An 18,560-nucleotide genomic window follows, 5' to 3' on the forward strand; every position below is an offset into this window, starting at 1 on the left:
AAACAGTAGAGAATCTGTATATATTGAGAGGGTGGTTGAACAAGAGCAATATGGTGGTGAATTGTGCATGCATACAAAAGAAGTAAGTGTCAGCCAGCAGATGAAACCAAAAGTTATCTCACAAAGGTTGAAAACCTTTGTGTTCATGAGAATTATGACTGGATACCATGACCATTGAGTAGGCATTACTGGAATACTGAGCAAAGGCAATAATGATTCCGTGTGCAAGTCTCAGTGTAAGTATGTGCTCTTCACAGACAGTTTCCTATGAATATAGCAATGACACACAACACATGGTGGCTTACTTGCTCAATTGTAATATTGCTCATGATGGAGCACTGAAATCAACAATGTAGATAAACAGGATGCATAGAATATTTGGGCTGCCAGGCAGCAACTAGACAGTGAAAATGGGAAATACTGAATTCTTCACACCTCAATGTGTCTAAATAAATGGGATTGTACTGCCAGCCATGGCCCTCTCCCCAGCAAGTTAGGTTGGTAGACGTAGTAATGGTCGCCATTCGGTCCTTTAAAGGACTGAGGAATGTTGTTTGCTTGAGGTAGGTGGGGAGGGGGATCCCTGAAATCTTGATAGTGGTCGGCATTCGCGGATGCTGGAGGTATAACTCGTGGTGGTTGGGCCATGGAATACGGTGCTCCCGTTGGATACACCGCGACGTGCACCGCTTGCGTGGCGGATGAATTGGGTAGAGCACGTGAATGCCCGCGCGGGTGGGGACCGGAGGATCGTCGTTCTTCCTTAGTGATAGGGATCGCGGATTGTTGGGTCGGAAAGGCGAAGGACGAGCTCAGATCGGGGCGCCCGGCTTGGCTGACAGATGGTGGTTCCTTAAATTGGACTCGCCGGGTCGTCTCGCTTTGAGGCTGTAGTTCGAAATCAGGATTCCCGTAGCTCGACCTTTGCGTGTAACGAGGGCGAGTGTCGACCGTAGGAGGAGGTAATCGAACTCGTCTGATCTTTTTGGAAGAAACAGACGGCTCGGCGGGGGACAGGGAAACTCCGTGTGTCAATTCCTGTTTGACTCGGTCCGGCGAAGCGAGAGAGGGAGCTCCCGTGGCATCGTAGTCCTGAGTCATGGAAGCGTTGAGGATTACTGAGCTGGTGAGGAGCAAGCTGGGAGGGATCTTGAACTGTAGCTCCGGGGGGACTTGCGCGAGGGAGGCGGGATCTTCGACCTCCCGTGAGTCACTTAAGCGGCGCTGCACCACAGCTTGGTAATCCGGAGTGAGGTTATGGAAAATGTCCGGTTGCTTCAGCCACTTGTCGACCATGGCTCTCTTCGTGGCGGAGGTCGCTAGGTCATAGCTGAAGTCGGAAGCGGTAGATTGAATGGACTTAGGATACGTGTAGCCGCCGTGTAATGCGAGACGTTGATGGATGAGCGTCGATGCTTTAGCCACTCGGTACTGGACGGTGCGGTAGGCGTCCGAAACCATTCCTTTAGAGGACGCTCCCGATAGAGTCTTCGTGAGGGACTCGGCGTGGTCAACCTTCCAGAATCGGTTCTCGCATTCCAAACGAAGCATCGCCGCCACCAAGGTTTCCATTCCTTCGGTGACGTATTCAATGCGGTCGCGTTGCTTCCCAGCGAGATAGAACCGACCATCCTTTTCGTCCAGGTTCTTCGAGTCAATGATATCGTCCGGATCTACGTCCTCGCAGACTAGGGTGTTGCATTCGTCGAAGAGCAGGCGATATCGACCTTGCGGGTCCGGAGTGTTGAGTTCGAGGTACACTCGCTGAGCTTCATCCGGCCTGCGGAGATGAGCTTTGAATTTACCGTCCTTATCGAGGAGGTCACGCAGATGAACTTTGTCGACAGCGCTCTTCGCGGCTTGTCGGATCTCCGACGAGGAGGAGTTGGTCGAAGCCACGCTCTCCGATCGGGTCGCGGAGGGACGTCCGGGCGTAGAGGAAGCTTGCGGGCCTAACCCGTCAAGAAAGGAGGGCGGGGGACGTCCAGGCACAGGCATTTGTACGTCCGACGGCTTGGGGGATGGAACCGCCTTGCGAAAGGTCCAAACGTCTGGTAGTACCGTGTTGGAGCTACCATCCTTACGGGGCGAAATAGGAGGGACCGCGTAGGACGTTACGGTGGATCTGTCGACCTCTGTTCCTTTGGGTAGGTTGCCTGTAGAAGACCTTGGGATAGTAGTCGGATTCGTCCCACCCGGCTGCGTGGACGGAAAGCGGCTAAAATCGCTAGTCCATCCAGCGGCAGGCGAGCGTGACGATGGAGCGGGTGGGCCGCCCGAGTGCAACACGGTAGTAGGAGCTCCGTAGAACCTGAGGGAGCCTCCAGGGTTGGGAGCGGAGACAGGAGTAAAGGGAGTAGTCGAGCCGGACGGAACGACCGAAGCTGGCCGGAGAGGCCGCTTAGCATCGCCGACGAAGGAGGTTCCGGCGGCGGGCGTCCGGGTCGACATGATGAAGGGAAGGGAAAGATGAGTTCACGTACTAGTGGACCGGCTCCCTGAGTGTCCACCAATGTGAGAGTTAGCCGTTTGCGCTCTCGCTGAAAGGGACCGGGCTAGGCCGTGAACTCGAGTGTGGTGGTCAGAGGGCTGCCACGGGCTTGAAGTTGTGAGGGTCGTGAAGGTCGTAGCAGGGCGAGGAGCCCGCTGTAGGCGTAGGCAGGGCGAGGAGCCCGCGTCTAAGTCGTCGCGCGAGGAACGCGCTGGCCGTCGGCGAGGAGCTCGGCCACGGAGTCGACGAGGAGACGATTCCGAGAGACAGCGCAGCGAGGAGCTCGTGTCGAGGACGAAGGGCGAGAAGCCCGACGTTTGGAGAGACTGATCCTAAGTCGTACGGCGCGGCTGAATCGCACTCGGACGAGGTAGTAGGATGCAAGATGTCTGGCGTCTATTTCGTATAGCGCGCGTCTTTGGCAGAGGCGCGCACCTAGTTGTACACGTGACACAAAAGGTAATGCTACTATATGGGACGAGGGAGGAATAGATGAGGGTCGCGGTTATTGTACAATGAAGAATAGATGTGTAAATAGGCGGACTTCACTCTGTCCGCCGCGTCCGTAACAACCTCGTCCTGCGTCGAGGAGGAAGTATGTGAACGCATCTACATCGACCTAACCGGTCGAGCACATGAACCATCGATGGGTGGAGCGTATCACGGGATGACCCTACACGATGGCAAGTCGTCATTCGAAGTATGTGACACGCTGAAAACCAAGGAAGCGTCGGAGACCCTCGAGTCATTCAGCGGGTTCAAAGCAATGGCAGAACTGCACACGGGGAAGAAGATTTGTTGCATACGCACCGACAATGGCCACGAATTCGACAACACCCTTTGGGAAGCCTTCACGCGTAAGCACGGGATCATACACGAGATGACGACGCCGTATACGCCGCAGCAGGACGGAGTGGCAGAACGCGGCCACCGCACCTTGGGCGACCACACTAGGTCGATGCTGTTCGACGCCGGTCTCCCCGTGAGCCTATGGGCAGAGGCGTACAGAACTGCGATGTACCTGAAGAACCTGACGGCGTCGGCAAGGCAAGACGGGCGAACTCCCTACGAGTTGTGGTTCGGAAAGGTGCCGGATGTTGCGCATCTACGAGCGTTCAGCTCTATAGCTTGGGCGAAGGTGCCCGACGAAACTTGCACGAAACTCGATCCGAAGTCTATACGATGCATCTTAGTGGGCTATACCGAGAACGCTAACTACCGTCTGTGGGATCCAGCAACCAACCGCGTAATCCGAAGCCAAGACGTCATATTCGAGGAGGGTCCGGGGCATCGGACACTGACCCAGGAGGCCCAAGATGTCTCCGTGGTGGTGTCCGCTGGCACACAAGTCACCGAGCCGACGGACGAGGCGTTGGCACCCAAAGTCGTGGAGCCCGAGCCAATGGACAATGTCAACACCGCGCCTGTCTTGGAACTGCGCGAGCCTATCGCTCCTCGTCGATCAGCGAGAGCGCCTGTACCGAGTGTGAAACTCCGTGAGTCGCACGAGTTGGATGCGCGCGAGGCAGAAGCACGAGAGAAGGGCGAGCCATGGGCAGCTGACGGACTGGGGGAGTCTGGTCGCAACCTGAGCCCGGAAGGCGCATATCTGGCGATGTTCATGGAGGCGGTCCCAGCTGGTCATGACGACGGAGTGAAGTGGTACCGCGGGGGTAAAACACCGGAGACCTACAAGGAGGCGGCGCGAGAACCGGAGGTATGGACGCCGTCGATGGACAGCGAAATCAACGGCTTATCAAAGATCAATGCTTGGGAACTCGTACCTCGCACGCCCGACATGAACGTCATTGGGAATAAATGGGTATACGCACGGAAATTCGACGGAGACGAGGGAGCCGACGGAAGGTGGAAACTGAAGGCGAGGCTGGTGGCGAAGGGTTTCAGCAGATACCCGGAGTCGACTACTTCGAGACTCATGCATCAGTTGTACATTTCGAATCCCTGCGTCTGGTTTGTGCGACGGCGGTCGTACGCGATATGGAAATGGCCCAAGACGACGTCGAGAAGGCCTACCTTAACGCGTCCCCGGAGGAAACTATCTACATGGAGCAACCGGCCGGATACGTCTCCAAAGAATTCCCGACGCACGTCTGCAGGATGGTGCGCGGACTGTATGGATGCATGCAAGCGGGGAATGACTGGTGGAAGCATCTGGATGAGACGTACCAGGACCTTGGGTTCTCGCAATCGCGGTCAGACGAATGCGTGCGGGCGAGGTTCGATGAGGACGGATTGGCAATCACCGCGACATACACGGACAACATCGGGGAGGCAGCGGACTCGGTCGAGGGGCTGGTGACCGTGCGATCCGAACTCGCTGTGCAGTACCGGCTCAGCGGGGGAGGTGAGTTCAAGTACATGCTCGGCATTTTGATCGAGCGAGACCGGGCACAGAAGACGATGCGGATGTCCCAGCGCACCTACGCCGAACGCGTGCTGGATAGGTTCGGGATGAAGGACTCTAACCCGGTCCGCACACCACTCGAGCCAGGCTGCAAATTATCAAAAGAGGCTGAGCCGGCGACCGCTGAACAGCGCGAGGAGATGGAGAAGATCCCCTACCGTGAGGCTCTGGGCGCAATCATGTACCTCGCCGTTGCGATTCACCCCGACCTCGCATACCCTGTACAGCTGCTAAGTCGGTTCATGGCAAACCCGAGTTACGAGCACTGGCGTGCGCTCAAACGTGTGCTTCGCTACGTCAAAGGCACCCTCGACTACGGGCTGACTTACGACGGCAACCACTCGGCAGGTCTTCAGCCCACGGTGTACACGGACGCGTCGCAGGGCGATTGCGTTGACACGGGGCGGTCCACGCACGGTTACGTGGTAATGATGGCAGGCGGACCCGTCTCGTGGAGCTCACGTAGGCAAGCAGTCGTGACCTTGTCGACGACCGAGGCCGAATACATCGCGGCGGTACATGCGGGGCAGACAGGCGTGTGGATCGCGAACTTCATGGACGAGATCTATGTGCCGATCGCGCGTCCAGTGGTGATTCGGATGGATAGTGCTGGGGAGAGAGCTTAGCGATGCGCTCGACGAACTTCTCGCGAGTGCGTCACTTGCACATCCGGTACCACTGGTTGCGAGAGGCAATACGTGGTAAGCAATTGAAGATCATTCATATTCCGGGCTCAGAGAACCCTGCGGACATTTTTACGAAGGCCCTTACTTTACCTACGCTACTTAAACACCTACTTTACATGCGCGTCGCAGTCCCGGGGGAGTGTTGAGGTGGGACCGAGACGCGGGCGCTTGTGATGACACAGACACGTGACGAACGAACGGACTCAACGGACGCGCGTAGAGTAGAGCTACCTCAGTCGAGTACCACGAGGACACGACTGAGGTAAGCTTGTTTGTAGTTTTATTCTCGGATGCTGGGCACTGATACTGTATTCCTAGACTCTGTAACCTTAACAGGTAGTGTAGCAATCCAGTCGAGTACCACGAGGACGCAACTGAGACTCTGTAACCTTAACATCTCCTCTCTTCTGCCTGCCTAGCATCAGAGACTTCCCTCTGGGATAGGTCTGTTCACTCCATCTACTAGTCCTTCACTTCCACTGGCTTTACAGCCCTTCTAAATCTCTTTCACTTCAACAGACTGAACATAGAGCTATATAAGTTGAGTATCAATGGGATGATGTTCATGAATACTGTACATTGGGTTGACGTTGATGTGTCTTGTGCGTGAATTTCAACTAAGATTACTGTCGACCGACCACTTGCCTAATCAGGGCATGTGGCGGGGTGCGTCGTGACAAATATACATCTCTTTTTGAGCAATGTCTGACTGTGCCATAGCTCTCAGACAACCAGCAGTTTGTTGAACATACATCGGCGTCGGGCGGGAATGAGCAAGTGAGAGTGTGCGAGCGGCGGGGTATAGCAATAAACGTGTGCGGTTTGTCTCGTCCTCGGGACAGGGAGGCAAACATGTGAGGTAAATGTTGGAACATGCGTTTAGGCACGAGCTCGCAAGCTCGGCCGAGATAGTTCCTGAATGAAGATAAGGGAGGTCAGGGTATATAAACCGTAGTTTTCGATGTACCTACCTCACGTGATTGCCCATCGGGCATCGTCCGCGCCCGGGACACTCGCGCCCGTCGACCATTGTTCCGCTTGTTCTCACAGTAAATACATGCAAAAGCCGGGCTAATAAATGGATTCCTTATCTAAGTAAGGTACAGATCGGGTGCAGTCATATCGCGCCGCAGCGTGGTGTGTCGGCGAGCCGGGAATTGGGTATGCGCTCACCCGGTTGTTCCAACACAGTTTTCAGCCCAGTTTTCAGCTCAATTGTGAAATTTGTGATTGCGGAGGACCGATTCCCCAAAGTCTCCGCTGCGGCGTGATGCGTCTACCAGTGGATTACGTAAGCATGTGGCGGGCGCGTCAAGTAAGTACCACTGTAGTCACTCCCAACTACTTATGCACACTGAGGTGACATTTGCTCTCGGCAAAGAAGATATTCCTCAGGTAAGTTACTTAGCAAAGATGAGCTCTTGTACTCTAACATTGCCACTCCGTGTACCGTTGACCTGCCACTTTGGCCAACAGGGCTAGTCACATCGTGACTCGCGTGACGTTGCGCGTTGCGCGCAACGGCTCTCCCTGTGGATTCGACTTTCTGGGAGCGGGACCGAGGGGCAGACACGGTCACGTGGAGATGACATGTCGTGAGCGGGGACGTGCTTCTGGACGGCGGTGCGGACAGGCTGTCGGCGTCGGTGACAGCTTCTGTCGTCGACGCCACCTCCCCCGCCCTGCCTACGCTGTCGAGCACGACGAGTGTAGCAGCCCGCTCGCCACCGCGCCTCGGGCCTCGGGGGCCGCCGGTCGTCGTCGCCCGCGAAGGGTGCGTGGCGGGCGACGTGGATGGGGCGGGGTGGGGACAGAAGGCGAGCTGGACAGGCGACGAGCTAGTGGACGGCCACCGTCTTTCCAGGCCGCCGTTTCCTCCACCCTCATTCCGATGGGAAGCCCGGTGTCTTCCCCCGGCTCCCAGCCTTAAATCAGAGCGGACTGCCCACCGGCACACCGCTCTGCTCTCGCCTGCTCCCACCACATCGTCTCTTGCTCTGCTTTCCCCACCATGCCATCTGCTCATGTTCCCAAGGTCCGTCGCCGGGCCCCCCTCTCTTACACCTTACCCACTCAATGCCATCCTCAGAAAACCCAGGTGCTCATTATCGGCGGCGGTCCCGCAGGCAGCTACGCCGCCGCCGCTCTCGCCCGAGAAGGCATCGACGTCGTCCTCCTCGAGATGTCCATCTTTCCCCGGTCCGTTCTCTCCCTTCTTCCCAAGCGCCCCTCACGACGGTCCTCTCAGATACCATATCGGAGAGTCTCTTATTCCCTCCGTTCGACACTACTTACGCTTCATTGGCGCAGAGGAGCTCATTGCCACCCATGGCTTTGCTACCAAGGTGCGCCCATCACCTACCTTCCTCGACGCTCCCAATATTCATCCACTCCGTAGCCTGGCTCCGCCATCAAATTCAATCAATATATGCGCGAAGGTTGTGAGTGGTCGCTGTTCTTGACGCTCCCATCACTCCCGTTGTGCTACTCACGCCTCACGCCTCCCGACTCGTCTGTCTAGACTAACACGTCTTCTCCCTGCGCTTTGTAGACACGGACTTCGTCGCGCTCGGATCCGACAACGCCGCCTGGAACGTCGTCCGCGCAGAGTTCGACCACCTCCTGCTCCAGCATGCTGCCGCCTCCGGCGCACGCGTCTTCGAGCAGACCCGCGTCACCGAGCTCCTGTTCGACGCACAGCCTGCAAAAACAACGCCCGCCCGGCAGAGTGCGCATCGGCCGTCACTCAACCGCAAGGTGTCCGCCGGCAGCTCGAGCTTGAGGGCCGTCGCCGAGGAGAGCCCGCTTCCTGCTGACGCTGCGAGCAGTGGGAAGACGTCGAAGGAAAGCGAACAAAACGTGGGCTTTGGTCGGCCGATCAAGGCGATTTACGAGACGGCCAACGGCGGCAGAGGCGAGATCGACTTTGAGTATCTGATCGACGCGAGCGGGCGCGCCGGCGTGATGAGCACAAAGTGCGTATGTGCGGGTGTGACACTGGGTCATGCAGGCTGATGGCGCGCCAGGTACCTCAAGAATCGCAGGGTGAACGAGAGCCTCAAGAACGTCGCCGTGTGGGGCTACTGGCGCGGCACGGGCATGTACGGCAAGGGGACGGCGAGAGAGAACGCGCCCTACTTCGAGGCACTCAGCGGCGAGTCGCTCCTTCCCACTATCTTGCGCTTACACTGAGCAACGGGCAGACGAGTCAGGCTGGGCGTGGTTCATCCCCCTGCACAACGGGCTCACCTCCGTCGGCGTCGTCATGGCCCAGAAAGAGCTCGGCCTCCGCTCGCGCGCGTCCTCCTCCGCCTCGCCCTCCTGCTCTCCCGCGCCATCCTTCACCAACCCCGCCGCCGCCCCAGGGAGTGCGAGCGCGCGCCCGCGCTCGCTGTCGACCCTGTCCACGCGCACGGCGTCGACGCTCGCGGAGCGCTACCTGGGTTTCCTCCAGCTCGCGCCGGGCGTGCGCGAGCTGATCGGCGAAGGCGCGCTCGTGGATGTCGCGGGCCCCGGCATGGGCATGGGCGTGGGCAGCGAGCATGAGCGGGCCTGGTCCGGTGGGGAGGAGGCGAGGGCGGTGAGGAGCGCGAGTGACTATAGCTACCACGCAGACGTGTATGCGGGCGAGGGGTGGAGGCTCGTGGGGGATGCGGGAGGTGCGTTCGTTTCATTGCGGACGTCGGCGTGGGCTGGTGGCTGATGTGTGGTGGGTGTGGGTGGGTGCGGGTAGCGTTCATAGACCCGTTCTTCTCGTCGGGCGTGCACCTGGCGATGACGGGCGGGCTGAGCGCGGCTGCGTCGATCTGTGCGAGCGTGCGCGGGGACTGCACGGAGGCGGAGGCGGCGCGGTGGCATAGCAGCCGCGTGGCGGTGTCGTACACCAGGTCCGTACGACCTCACGGTTGACAGCGTGTGCTGACGGGAGGTGTACGGGCAGGTTCCTCGTGGTCGTCCTGAGCGCATACAAGCAGATCCGCTCGCAGTCCACCAACGTCCTGGGCGACATCTCCGAGAACAACTTCGACAGGGCGTTCGCGTGCCTGCGACCCGGTGCGTACCCCGCTACGCTCTACTTCCCCGAACATTCGTTGACCACCGTCGCGCGCCCGCGCCCGCAGTCATCCAAGGCGGCGCCGAGATGGGCACGCGCCTCTCCGAGGACGAGCTCCAGCGCGCGCTCGACTTCTGCGTCCACCTCTTCGACCCGACGACGCCCGAGCAGCACGAGCGCGTCCGCCGCACGCTCGCGCGCCTCGCCGTGCATCCTGGCGCTGAGTCAGGGATCCACGTCGAACGCGGTGAGGCCAGGGAACGCCAGTCCCTCCTGGACGTCCGCGCGCCGATCGTGGACCCGTCGAAGCTAGAGAAGCTACTGCGGTTCCAGTCCCGCCGTGGCTCGGAGTCGTCTGCGGATCCTCGCGTCCTGGAGAGGGCGGAGACGACGGGCGTGGCGGGGGCCGCGCCGGGGATGGAGGACGCGGAGGTGAGGATGGTGCTGGAGAAGGTGAACGCGCGGCGGGTGATCCATTCGGAGCACGTGGACGCGGTGAATAGTTTGGAGGAGGAGGCGGTGGATGGGTTTGTGGTGAAGCTGGAGAGGGGTAAGTTGGGCTTGAGGCGGGCGGGGACGGTCTGAGGACTGATGGTAGGGTCGAATTCGGGCTTTGGGACTTGGGTGCTTTGATGAGCGTATGTTGGACGGTCCGTACTCGCGAATCGGTCGGTTTTGGTCGGGTATCGAGGATAAACTGTGTGTAGCAAGTATGACATACATGCCAGTGCGTTGTATTCTACAAATCAGAATGTGATGGTGGCTAGCGCAGGGTCGAAAGCCTTCTAGGGCCTGTCTTCTTTGCGTCTGAAGCTCTGTAGCTTCAAGCATTCTATCATAGATACGGTGTAATGCTAGTATAACTCTAGTGTAGCGTTCTCTTCGAGCCACATACGGCATATATATTCAATCCCATCGGATGCGCTTCGCGTAGTCGCGAATCCGCGAGACGAATGAGTCGTGTATCTGATCGCCGCCGCCCGTCGCCACTCGAAGAATGATCTCATTAAGAGCGGTCGCCCCGAGGACGTCGACGTGGTCCGCCGATGTCCCGCCACCTCGAGGAACCGTGAGTGACGGTTCGTGTGGGAGCTGGCAGAGGATGTTAACGAGTGAGACCGAAAGAGTTGCTGAAGGGCGCACCTCGACTGTCACTACCTCGATACCAGCAGGGTTCCACCGCTTCCGCTTCCAGCCCTCGACGCACATCGCACCCAAGCTCAGGAGGTTGACGGTCCCGTCCCCTTCGCCCATCCGTACACCATTGATGACTTGTGGAGACTCCCCTTCGGCAGTGTATTCGGCGTCGATTTGGCTCTTGCGTAAAAGCGGCAGATCTAGAGGAGCTCGAGGGGTCATGCAGTCGGTGACGTTGGCGCATTGGGCGTCGAGCCTATCTGCTTGGACTTCATCGTGCTCGTAGCCTTCGCGGGTATACCTGGAGGAGTGAACGGAGGCATGTCAATCAGAGCGCCGTGTGTGATCGTGGCGGGGACGGACCAGTACGATCGCTAGAGCAAGGAATAGTGATGAGCGATATAAGTAACACGCGTGGTACGAATGTCGGCACACCTCCGTTTCTTTGCCATGTCCGTAGACGCAGTAAAACTTCGTCGTAGGCGCATCAGGCAGCCTATCGATGTCAGTCACGGGACGGAACAGAACGGCGCTGGGACATACTGTATTTCCAAAGGATTGCTCCACTTCCGATGATCCTTGTTATTCCGCTTCAGCTGCTCTTCGTCCCGCTCAATCCCAAACGAGTAGTTAGAGTCTATCATTTTCTGCATGGGCAGACGTTTCAAACCACTCATACCAAGACATGCAGTCATGGGACGCACCTGGAACTGAGTCGGCGTCCGCTCCAAGATCCACGTGCTGGCTTCCGAGGCAGTCATGTTCCGCAGCCCAGATTTTGCGCCTTCGGTGCTTAGGACGGACTCGCGGAAGAGGATGAGCTCGCCGTGGCTCCGCGCATCGTCAGACATGTCGTCCGGCGCGGAAGTTGCATTGCCCCAGACAGCGTCACCGCCCTAGTCTGGTGAGAAGACGGCCAAGTGTGAGAGGAGGGCAACGTTACCTTCATCCACATGCTGGCGCTGCCTGCCCAGCTTCGGAAGAGCGTTTGACGTTCCCGACGCGAGAAGAAACGCTCCAGAACTTGTCATCGTGCCGTTAGTATGCATACGTGCGAGTGAGCGGAGAGTAGCACCATATGCTCCAGCGGGGTGAACTTGGACAGTATCTTTCATCTCCCCTGAGAGGAAAGCCGACATAGATTTGACCTAGAGACCGGCTATGAACAATACTGCAGAAAGTATGTGTGCAAACGTACCACTCCCTGTTGTGCCCGATGAGCACTCGTCTACTGTTAGCGAAGGAAAGACTTACCAAGTGAGTACCAGCGATGGTGATCAGTGCTTCGACATTGTCCTTCAAATTCCAGGTCGTATCAAATCACTGACACAACAAGACGGATACGCACCTCGACCCACGTTGGACCACCGTTCCCATGTTCAGGCGATTCTACCCACTTGAAGCTATGTCAAGTTCATAACATGGGGGTGGGTTTGCAGCGAGCAATATTGAAATGACAACGTCAGTGTACAGCTCGGAAGGCTGCGTCCCAGATGACATACAAGTACTAGAGTGACTGTCAGTAATATTGCCTGCGACAGGCTGGTAGAGCTCATCTTGCATACCAGCATTACCTGATGCGAAAGGATATCAGTCGTGCAACGAAGCAATAGGTAAATCGGATCGCACAGTGCTACCCATGGAATGCGCGGCGAGAACGACGCGTCTTCCTTCACGTTTCCTGACAACACCGCTTTAAGCACACGGTCACCTACGGAAGCCACCAGTAACTACCGAAAGCCCTCTATGGTCATCTTAAGCTTTGTGAAGTACCCATCGCGCTCCTCGAGGTTGTAATATGATAAGCGCCAGTCATAAGGTGCGAGGTGTAGATTGTTAGTGTCGTAGTTCACAACGGCTAGATTTTCCACGATCTTCGACCTTGTCAACGTACGGGGACGCGTAAGTTTGTTGGGTACGAGCTGCATCTACATGACACGTACCAAAGCCAGTAGCCCTGGACAAAGCTGCTTGCGGCGTCGATGCCCTCTGCAGACCTCACCTTTGCGCCGGGGGGATCGAGGCCGGTCACCGGGTCGAGCATGAGCGCCGCCATCCACTTCTCCTTGTTGAACATGACTTGCTGAAGCATTGAGAAGCCGCCCCAGACCTTCTGGCGGAAGAACGGCCTGTACTCTGGCGTTGTTGACCAGGACTCGAGTCCCTGTGGTGAGACAGGTAGGCCGCACACGCTCAATATGCGACGTCAACACTCACAGTGGAGATGATACCGGGTACTAGGACAACGGGGTATTTGGCGGTGAGGCCTTCTGCCGCGACCTTCTCTCCGACGGAGAACTCAAGACCGTTGGTGTTGAGTTTCCAGGGCTCCGGGATGCTGCTCCAAAGTCTACGCCACTCCGTCTCGAACCGGGTGAGGTCTATCTGCAGTTCGATCTGGGGCATCTGAGGGAGAGTGAAGTCGTATTGGTCGAGGAGCAGGGCTAGATGTGTTTGCAGATCGGTGAAGTCGGAGGGCTGGATGAGGACGAAGCCCAGCATGACTCCCACTGCGAGGCATGCCGTCATACATTGAGACGCAAACTACTGATGATATGGTACTCACGGATGACGCCTAATGGAAAGAGAAAGCGGCGGGTTGTAAACCAATGCCGGGCTTTCTACGACGACTGTGAGACAACCGGCAGACGGTGCAAATGACCACCAAGGCAGCTCATTTGCGAACATACCTCTTTCTTCTTGAGATCGTCTACTTTGTGTGCAAGCTCTTGCTTGAGATGCCGGACTTCTTCTTTATCATGGCCGGTGTGTTCGTCGCTCGGCGTTCCGGGCTCGTCCTCGGCGTGCGCCTTGGCTCGCTTGCGCAGAGGCATGTCTGTGCTGGGGGGTGGTCGTTGCGGTCGTGTGGGATGGCGTCGTCGCGGTCGTGTGGGATGGCGTCGTCGCGGTCGAGTGGGACTCGGAGGGCGTCGTTCGGAGGGCGTCGTCGCTGGCAGCTGCGGGCCGCGAGCACGACGTCATGGGCCAGCATACGCGATCACGTGGCGCGTCGCGAGAGTTGAAGAGACGGGTTCCCACGGAGAGTCGAACCGTGTTGTTGGGACTTGTTGCGATCTTCCGCGTTCACCAGGCCACCACTGTCCCCGCCTCTCTCGCCGCCGTTCCGCACGATGAGCTCTGGCCTCCCGCTCCGCGACCGTCTCCAGTCCAACTCGCCTGACCCGCCCCCGCCTGGCAGCCCATGGCTCGGTCGTCCGACCACCCCGCTCCGTATCGCCAAGCGCGACTCGCCGCAGGGTGCCCACCTGTCCCGCCGCCAGTCATCCAGCTACAAGCATCTGCGCACCAACAATCTTGTCTCCAAGTCTCCCTTCAGGTCCCAGCTCCCCACGCCAGCCAAATTGACCCCCTCTAGACCCACACCTGCTCGACAATCTGCCGGGCTCTCTCCCTCGCCGCGTAAAGTGAGTGGCGAGAAACGTCCGCGCCCCCACTCCATGGTTGCCACCGAGAACGAGCACCCTCTCGGCTTCAAGAGACGCCAGTCCCGGGCTTTCCAGGGGTTGCTCGAGAAGGAGCCCGTCACCAAGAGCCCCTTCAGGGTAGTCCCTCCCGAGTTCGACTCCGACGACGCCCTCCCACCTCCGCTGCCTCCCAAGCTCACTCGCATCCCTGTTGCATCTGCCTCGCCCGGTCGGTCCTCGCTCGTCTCCAAGCGCCTCCATGGTCCGCGCACCGTCGGGAACGGTTCGTTCAGTCGCCGTCAACGCCGCAAAACTGTGACGTTCGACGAGCACTGCGACGTTCTCGAGTTTCACGTCGAAGAACACGAGATAGGCGAGGACGTCATATCGACCGATGAGGAGTCTGGCGACGATGAGGAGGGCGTACTGCAGCCGATAGAACCTCATCTCCTTCCGGACGCACCGTCTCCCACCAACGAAAGCTTTGACAGCTCGCACGCCGCTAATGACAGTATCACAGGGCTCGTTGAGACTCTCCTGCAAGATACGGATGACCCGCACACCCCGCCTCGCCGCGAAAGCTCCCTCCCTCCCGACACCGACACCGAAGACGGCATTCCCTTCGGGCGCACACATCATTCCGAAAGGCTGAACGCCGCCCACCAGTCAGATCCCATCCACGACGCTTATCCTGGGCCGGAGCCCCTCGGCATGTCAACATCGACCCCTCCCCGCTCCCGATCTACGTCTCCCATTATCGATGTTGGATCGCCTTCCCGCAGCTTTAGTGGCACACCGGAACGTCCCAGTGCGAGCGAGCTTGATGAGGATGTACGCATGCTTCCACCTTCTCCCTCTCCTGCTAAACGACCGAGCAAGGCGTTTGGTGTCCCGGGCGAGCATGTCTTAGTACCGAGGTTCTCGCTCGAGCAAGTGAGGCTCGGTGGCACAACCTGTAGGTGACGTACCAATTTTACTCACTTTATGCTCGTTTTGACGCGTGAAAAGCCTTCGCAGAGGATCCGTTTTCCGTGCCACACGTCAAGGAGGAATCGCTTCCGCCTGAGATCTCGTTTGCATCTGGCGGTTCCTCGGGAGACGACTGCATGGACCCTGCGAACTTGTCCATCGGACATTCCGAGGTTTCTTTGGAGGGCCTCGACCGTGAACAGACATCGCGCGAGGAAGATGCTACGGACGACGAAGAACTTCTCCCACCACAACCGCCGTTCTTTGCCATGAAGCAGGACGATGGCGTTGTCTCCTCGCGTACGTCGACCCCGCTGGAGCGCAGTGACTCGCACGCGTCAACGGCCCAGGACTTCAACTTTACATCGCCGATTACCTTGATGCGGTCGAGTTCGCCGCGTCGCGAGATACACATGCCGAAAGCCATTCGACCGGGAGACTCGCTCACTCCCGAGAAGATCATGTCTTCACCCAGAGCATCTCCCAGGGTATCCCCCGCGAACGGCTCGAACACCAGCAGGCCGGCCTCGCGGAGCTGGAGCGTGGATCCCGAAACGACGTCCGGCCACCCGCTGCGCGAGCAGACTCCCGGAGAGGCCGAGGACGGTGTTGTGCCGCAGAGAGAGGAGGCAAAGAATGGCGTCATCCCCGAGGATGACATGCGTATGGACGAGGATCGCCGCAGCAACGCCAGCACGGTCAGCGACCACAGCGTTCGGGAGCCGCCTCCACTGAGCAGAGAGAAGAACTACACCTACGACGGCGTCATGTCCCTCGACCCCAACCCGCAGCCGATCGACCCGCCGCGCCCGAACGTCCTCATCCGTGCGCAGAGCGACGTCGAGGACCGATCTGTCTTCCAGGGCATCCAGATGGAGTTCGACCACAGCGCGTTCGGGCTCGGCCAGGATGACATGTTTGGCAGAGCAGGCTCGGTATCCAGTAGGGGCGACGTTGACTTGGGTGACGTGAGCGCGCTTGACAGGCTCATGGAGAACGTCGCGCAGGGGTTACCCGGTGACACGGGTGCGGAGCTTCAGGCGATGCAGGCTGAGGGCGGTGTGAGAGCCCGGCGAACAACCCCGCTCACCTTCCCTCAGGAAACTGAAGACGGGCAAGCTGACGATGCTGCGATGGCCTCTCCCGTGCGTAAATGCTACCTGCCGGAATTCTCGTGGCGCTGACTGCCTATTCATAGACGCGAACGACCGTGAACAGCGCGCCGCCGCCTCCGCCCCCCAAGGAGGCTATTCGTGCGCGGGAGGACCTGATCAAGGCGAAGAAGCGCGAGGCAAAGCGGAAGGACGAACTCGCATCGCTGGGACACTCGACTCCCAGTGCCGTACAGGCGAGGCGTGCAGGTCGCCCGAGCAGGCGCAGGAGTATGAGTACGGGCGATGCAGAGGATTTGCTCACGCGGACACCAGCGGCTCAGCGCCGAGCGGCTGCGCTGAGGTGCGAAGGCCTCCTCGACGATCTGAACATGGCGCAGGAGGACGATCCGCTTGCGGACAGTATCAACCGGGAGTTGCGCAAGCTCGAGGATCCGACCAAGAGCGTACGCCGTGCATCGTTGAATTTCCGCAACGGTACACTGACTGCTTTTCAGAAGTATCACGTTCGTCAACATCAGGAGACCATCTACGCAAGTTCCGATGCGGAGCAGATCTCTCATGTAGGCAACGCAGGTGACGTCAACGGGGGAAAGGCTTGGAGGATCGTGAAGCGGCCCTCCGACATGGTGGGATGCTTTGCTTGCTTTTGACGTAGCTTTGTTTTGACATGAATTGTCGCAGAACGAATACGCGAGGCAACTCAAGGAGCTACGTGCGCAGGACAAGTCAGGAAAGGCACACGGCAAGGTGTTCGTCAGAGGTAACGAGCCGTCGCTGTGTGTCGATTGCAATTATCTGACCCATCTGCTCGCCTGTCCTTAGTGACCGGTCTAAAGGGGGTTCAGGTGCCTCTTCCGCGGGAGCCAACCATCATAACGTGTACGCTGAACAACGGCATCCACTTCGTCACCACTCCGGAGTGTCGCTTGGGCAAGGATTGTCGTATCGAGCAAGAATTTGAGCTGTGCGTAATCCACTTGTCAGAAAGTTATCATGCTGATGGTTTCGCGGGCGGCGATAATCAGAATCGAGCACAGCAAGCTCGAGTTCACGCTTACGATCAAAGTTCGACGTGACCCGCATGTGGTGGCGCAGTTCAAAACAAACACTCCGCCACCTCCTCCCGCTCCATCCGTCGCTGCTCGCCCTGTTCCGCCCCCCTCCAAAGGCGGAATGCTGAATTTCTTCCGCTCTTCGTCGCCGAAGAAGCCTGCCAGGCCAATGTCTGCCCCCGCTGTGCCTGTACCGGAGTTCAAGCTCGTTAATAACTTGGCCCGCTACCTCAAACCTGACGGCACACTAGCTCGTGCCTTCATTTCCTTCCGTGACATCGCCCATCGATGCGATGCAACACGTTTTGAGGTCGCATATCCTCTGATCGGGCAGCGCCTCGAATCACGGACATCCACCCGGACTTTCCAGGTGGGCGAGATTATGCTGCAGATTTTCCGGCTACCGCCTCTGCCTGGCATTCCATCTGAGCAGCTGCCGCAAAGCCTAGATGAGTGCCACAAGGGCTTACGCCATTGCAACTGGCACAAGCAGACGTATTTCGAGGGCACGTTGACGCAGTCTGGAGGCGATTGTATGGTGAGTTCTCGAGCAGTCTCGTTGGACAGGTGCTGACGGACTGATTCTAGTCTTGGCGTCGACGGCATTTGAGACTGGTCGGCGCGAACCTGGTTGCGTACAACGATGTCACGAAGAAGGTAACGGCAACTATTGACCTGCGCAAAGCTGTGTCGGTGGAGGATGACGACGTGGCGAACAACGCTCTCAGCCCCCAGTCGGGAGTGAGCAACCGCAGTCGACATGTAGACGAACTTGACATTCCATATGGTGTTGAGCGGTCTTTCCGGCTTGTTTTCCTCCACGACCAAGAGATCACCTTCTTCGCTGACACGGAGGAGGAGAAGAGCAGATGGTATGTGTTCTACTATCAAGGGTACAAAGCATCTCACACGCAGTAATGCAGGGTTGAGACACTGCGAGCTCTTGTGCGGCGGGTGCCGCAGAATCCACTGTGGGCGGAGATGTTGTGGCAGAGACAAGAAGCTGGGAAGCACACACAGGGCCATGGTGTTCTTGCACTACATCATTAAGTGCCATGACTTGTCCCTTATCCTATCTATAGCTTTCGACCTTCACTGTTCTGTGTTAGTAGCTTCATTGCCCAAGCTGTCTATTATATGACATTATAGGTGGAGATTGTAGCAGTTGCATCTGATGTGACTTACACCAATCACTTAGTTGATGTC

At 58.1% G+C, this 18,560-nt stretch overlaps 4 protein-coding genes across 4 annotated transcripts; 2 read left to right on the top strand and 2 right to left on the bottom strand.

Moving 5' to 3' along the window:
* Positions 1-429: 429 nt before the first annotated feature.
* On the bottom strand, positions 430-2,451 carry B0H18DRAFT_1122863 (uncharacterized protein; the record flags this gene model as incomplete). The annotated part of the gene is made up of 1 exon (XM_048034592.1): positions 430-2,451. The coding sequence occupies one exon, from the start codon at positions 2,449-2,451 to the stop codon at positions 430-432; it is 2,022 nt and encodes a 673-aa protein (XP_047889121.1).
* Positions 2,452-7,247: 4,796 nt separating this feature from the next.
* B0H18DRAFT_661236 (uncharacterized protein) lies at positions 7,248-10,402 on the top strand. Its single transcript, XM_048039015.1, has 10 exons — positions 7,248-7,637; positions 7,692-7,801; positions 7,851-7,947; positions 8,001-8,043; positions 8,154-8,577; positions 8,629-8,756; positions 8,806-9,261; positions 9,336-9,489; positions 9,543-9,655; positions 9,724-10,402. The coding sequence occupies exons 1-10, from the start codon at positions 7,614-7,616 to the stop codon at positions 10,239-10,241; spliced, it is 2,067 nt and encodes a 688-aa protein (XP_047889122.1). The 5' UTR covers positions 7,248-7,613; the 3' UTR covers positions 10,242-10,402.
* Positions 10,403-10,562: 160 nt separating this feature from the next.
* On the bottom strand, positions 10,563-13,627 carry B0H18DRAFT_1122867 (phospholipid:diacylglycerol acyltransferase; the record flags this gene model as incomplete). The annotated part of the gene is made up of 16 exons (XM_048034593.1): positions 10,563-10,748; positions 10,800-11,094; positions 11,157-11,167; positions 11,229-11,289; positions 11,337-11,440; positions 11,498-11,689; positions 11,737-11,816; positions 11,869-11,941; positions 11,992-11,997; positions 12,048-12,089; positions 12,142-12,196; positions 12,528-12,674; positions 12,737-12,957; positions 13,011-13,303; positions 13,360-13,414; positions 13,484-13,627. The coding sequence occupies 16 exons, from the start codon at positions 13,625-13,627 to the stop codon at positions 10,563-10,565; spliced, it is 1,965 nt and encodes a 654-aa protein (XP_047889123.1).
* A 297-nt stretch (positions 13,628-13,924) lies between these two features.
* On the top strand, positions 13,925-18,404 carry B0H18DRAFT_1122868 (uncharacterized protein; the record flags this gene model as incomplete). Its single annotated transcript, XM_048034594.1, has 9 exons — positions 13,925-15,173; positions 15,227-16,332; positions 16,386-16,745; positions 16,797-16,928; positions 16,984-17,062; positions 17,125-17,266; positions 17,328-17,892; positions 17,943-18,226; positions 18,278-18,404. 9 exons carry the CDS (start codon positions 13,925-13,927, stop codon positions 18,402-18,404), a joined length of 4,044 nt encoding a protein of 1,347 aa, XP_047889124.1.
* Between the last annotated feature and the right edge of the window lie 156 nt (positions 18,405-18,560).

Source organism: Fomitopsis serialis (assembly GCF_022376445.1).
Source record: "Fomitopsis serialis strain Sig1Antser10 chromosome Unknown B0H18scaffold_85, whole genome shotgun sequence".
Classification (NCBI taxonomy): Eukaryota; Fungi; Basidiomycota; class Agaricomycetes; order Polyporales; family Fomitopsidaceae; genus Fomitopsis; species Fomitopsis serialis.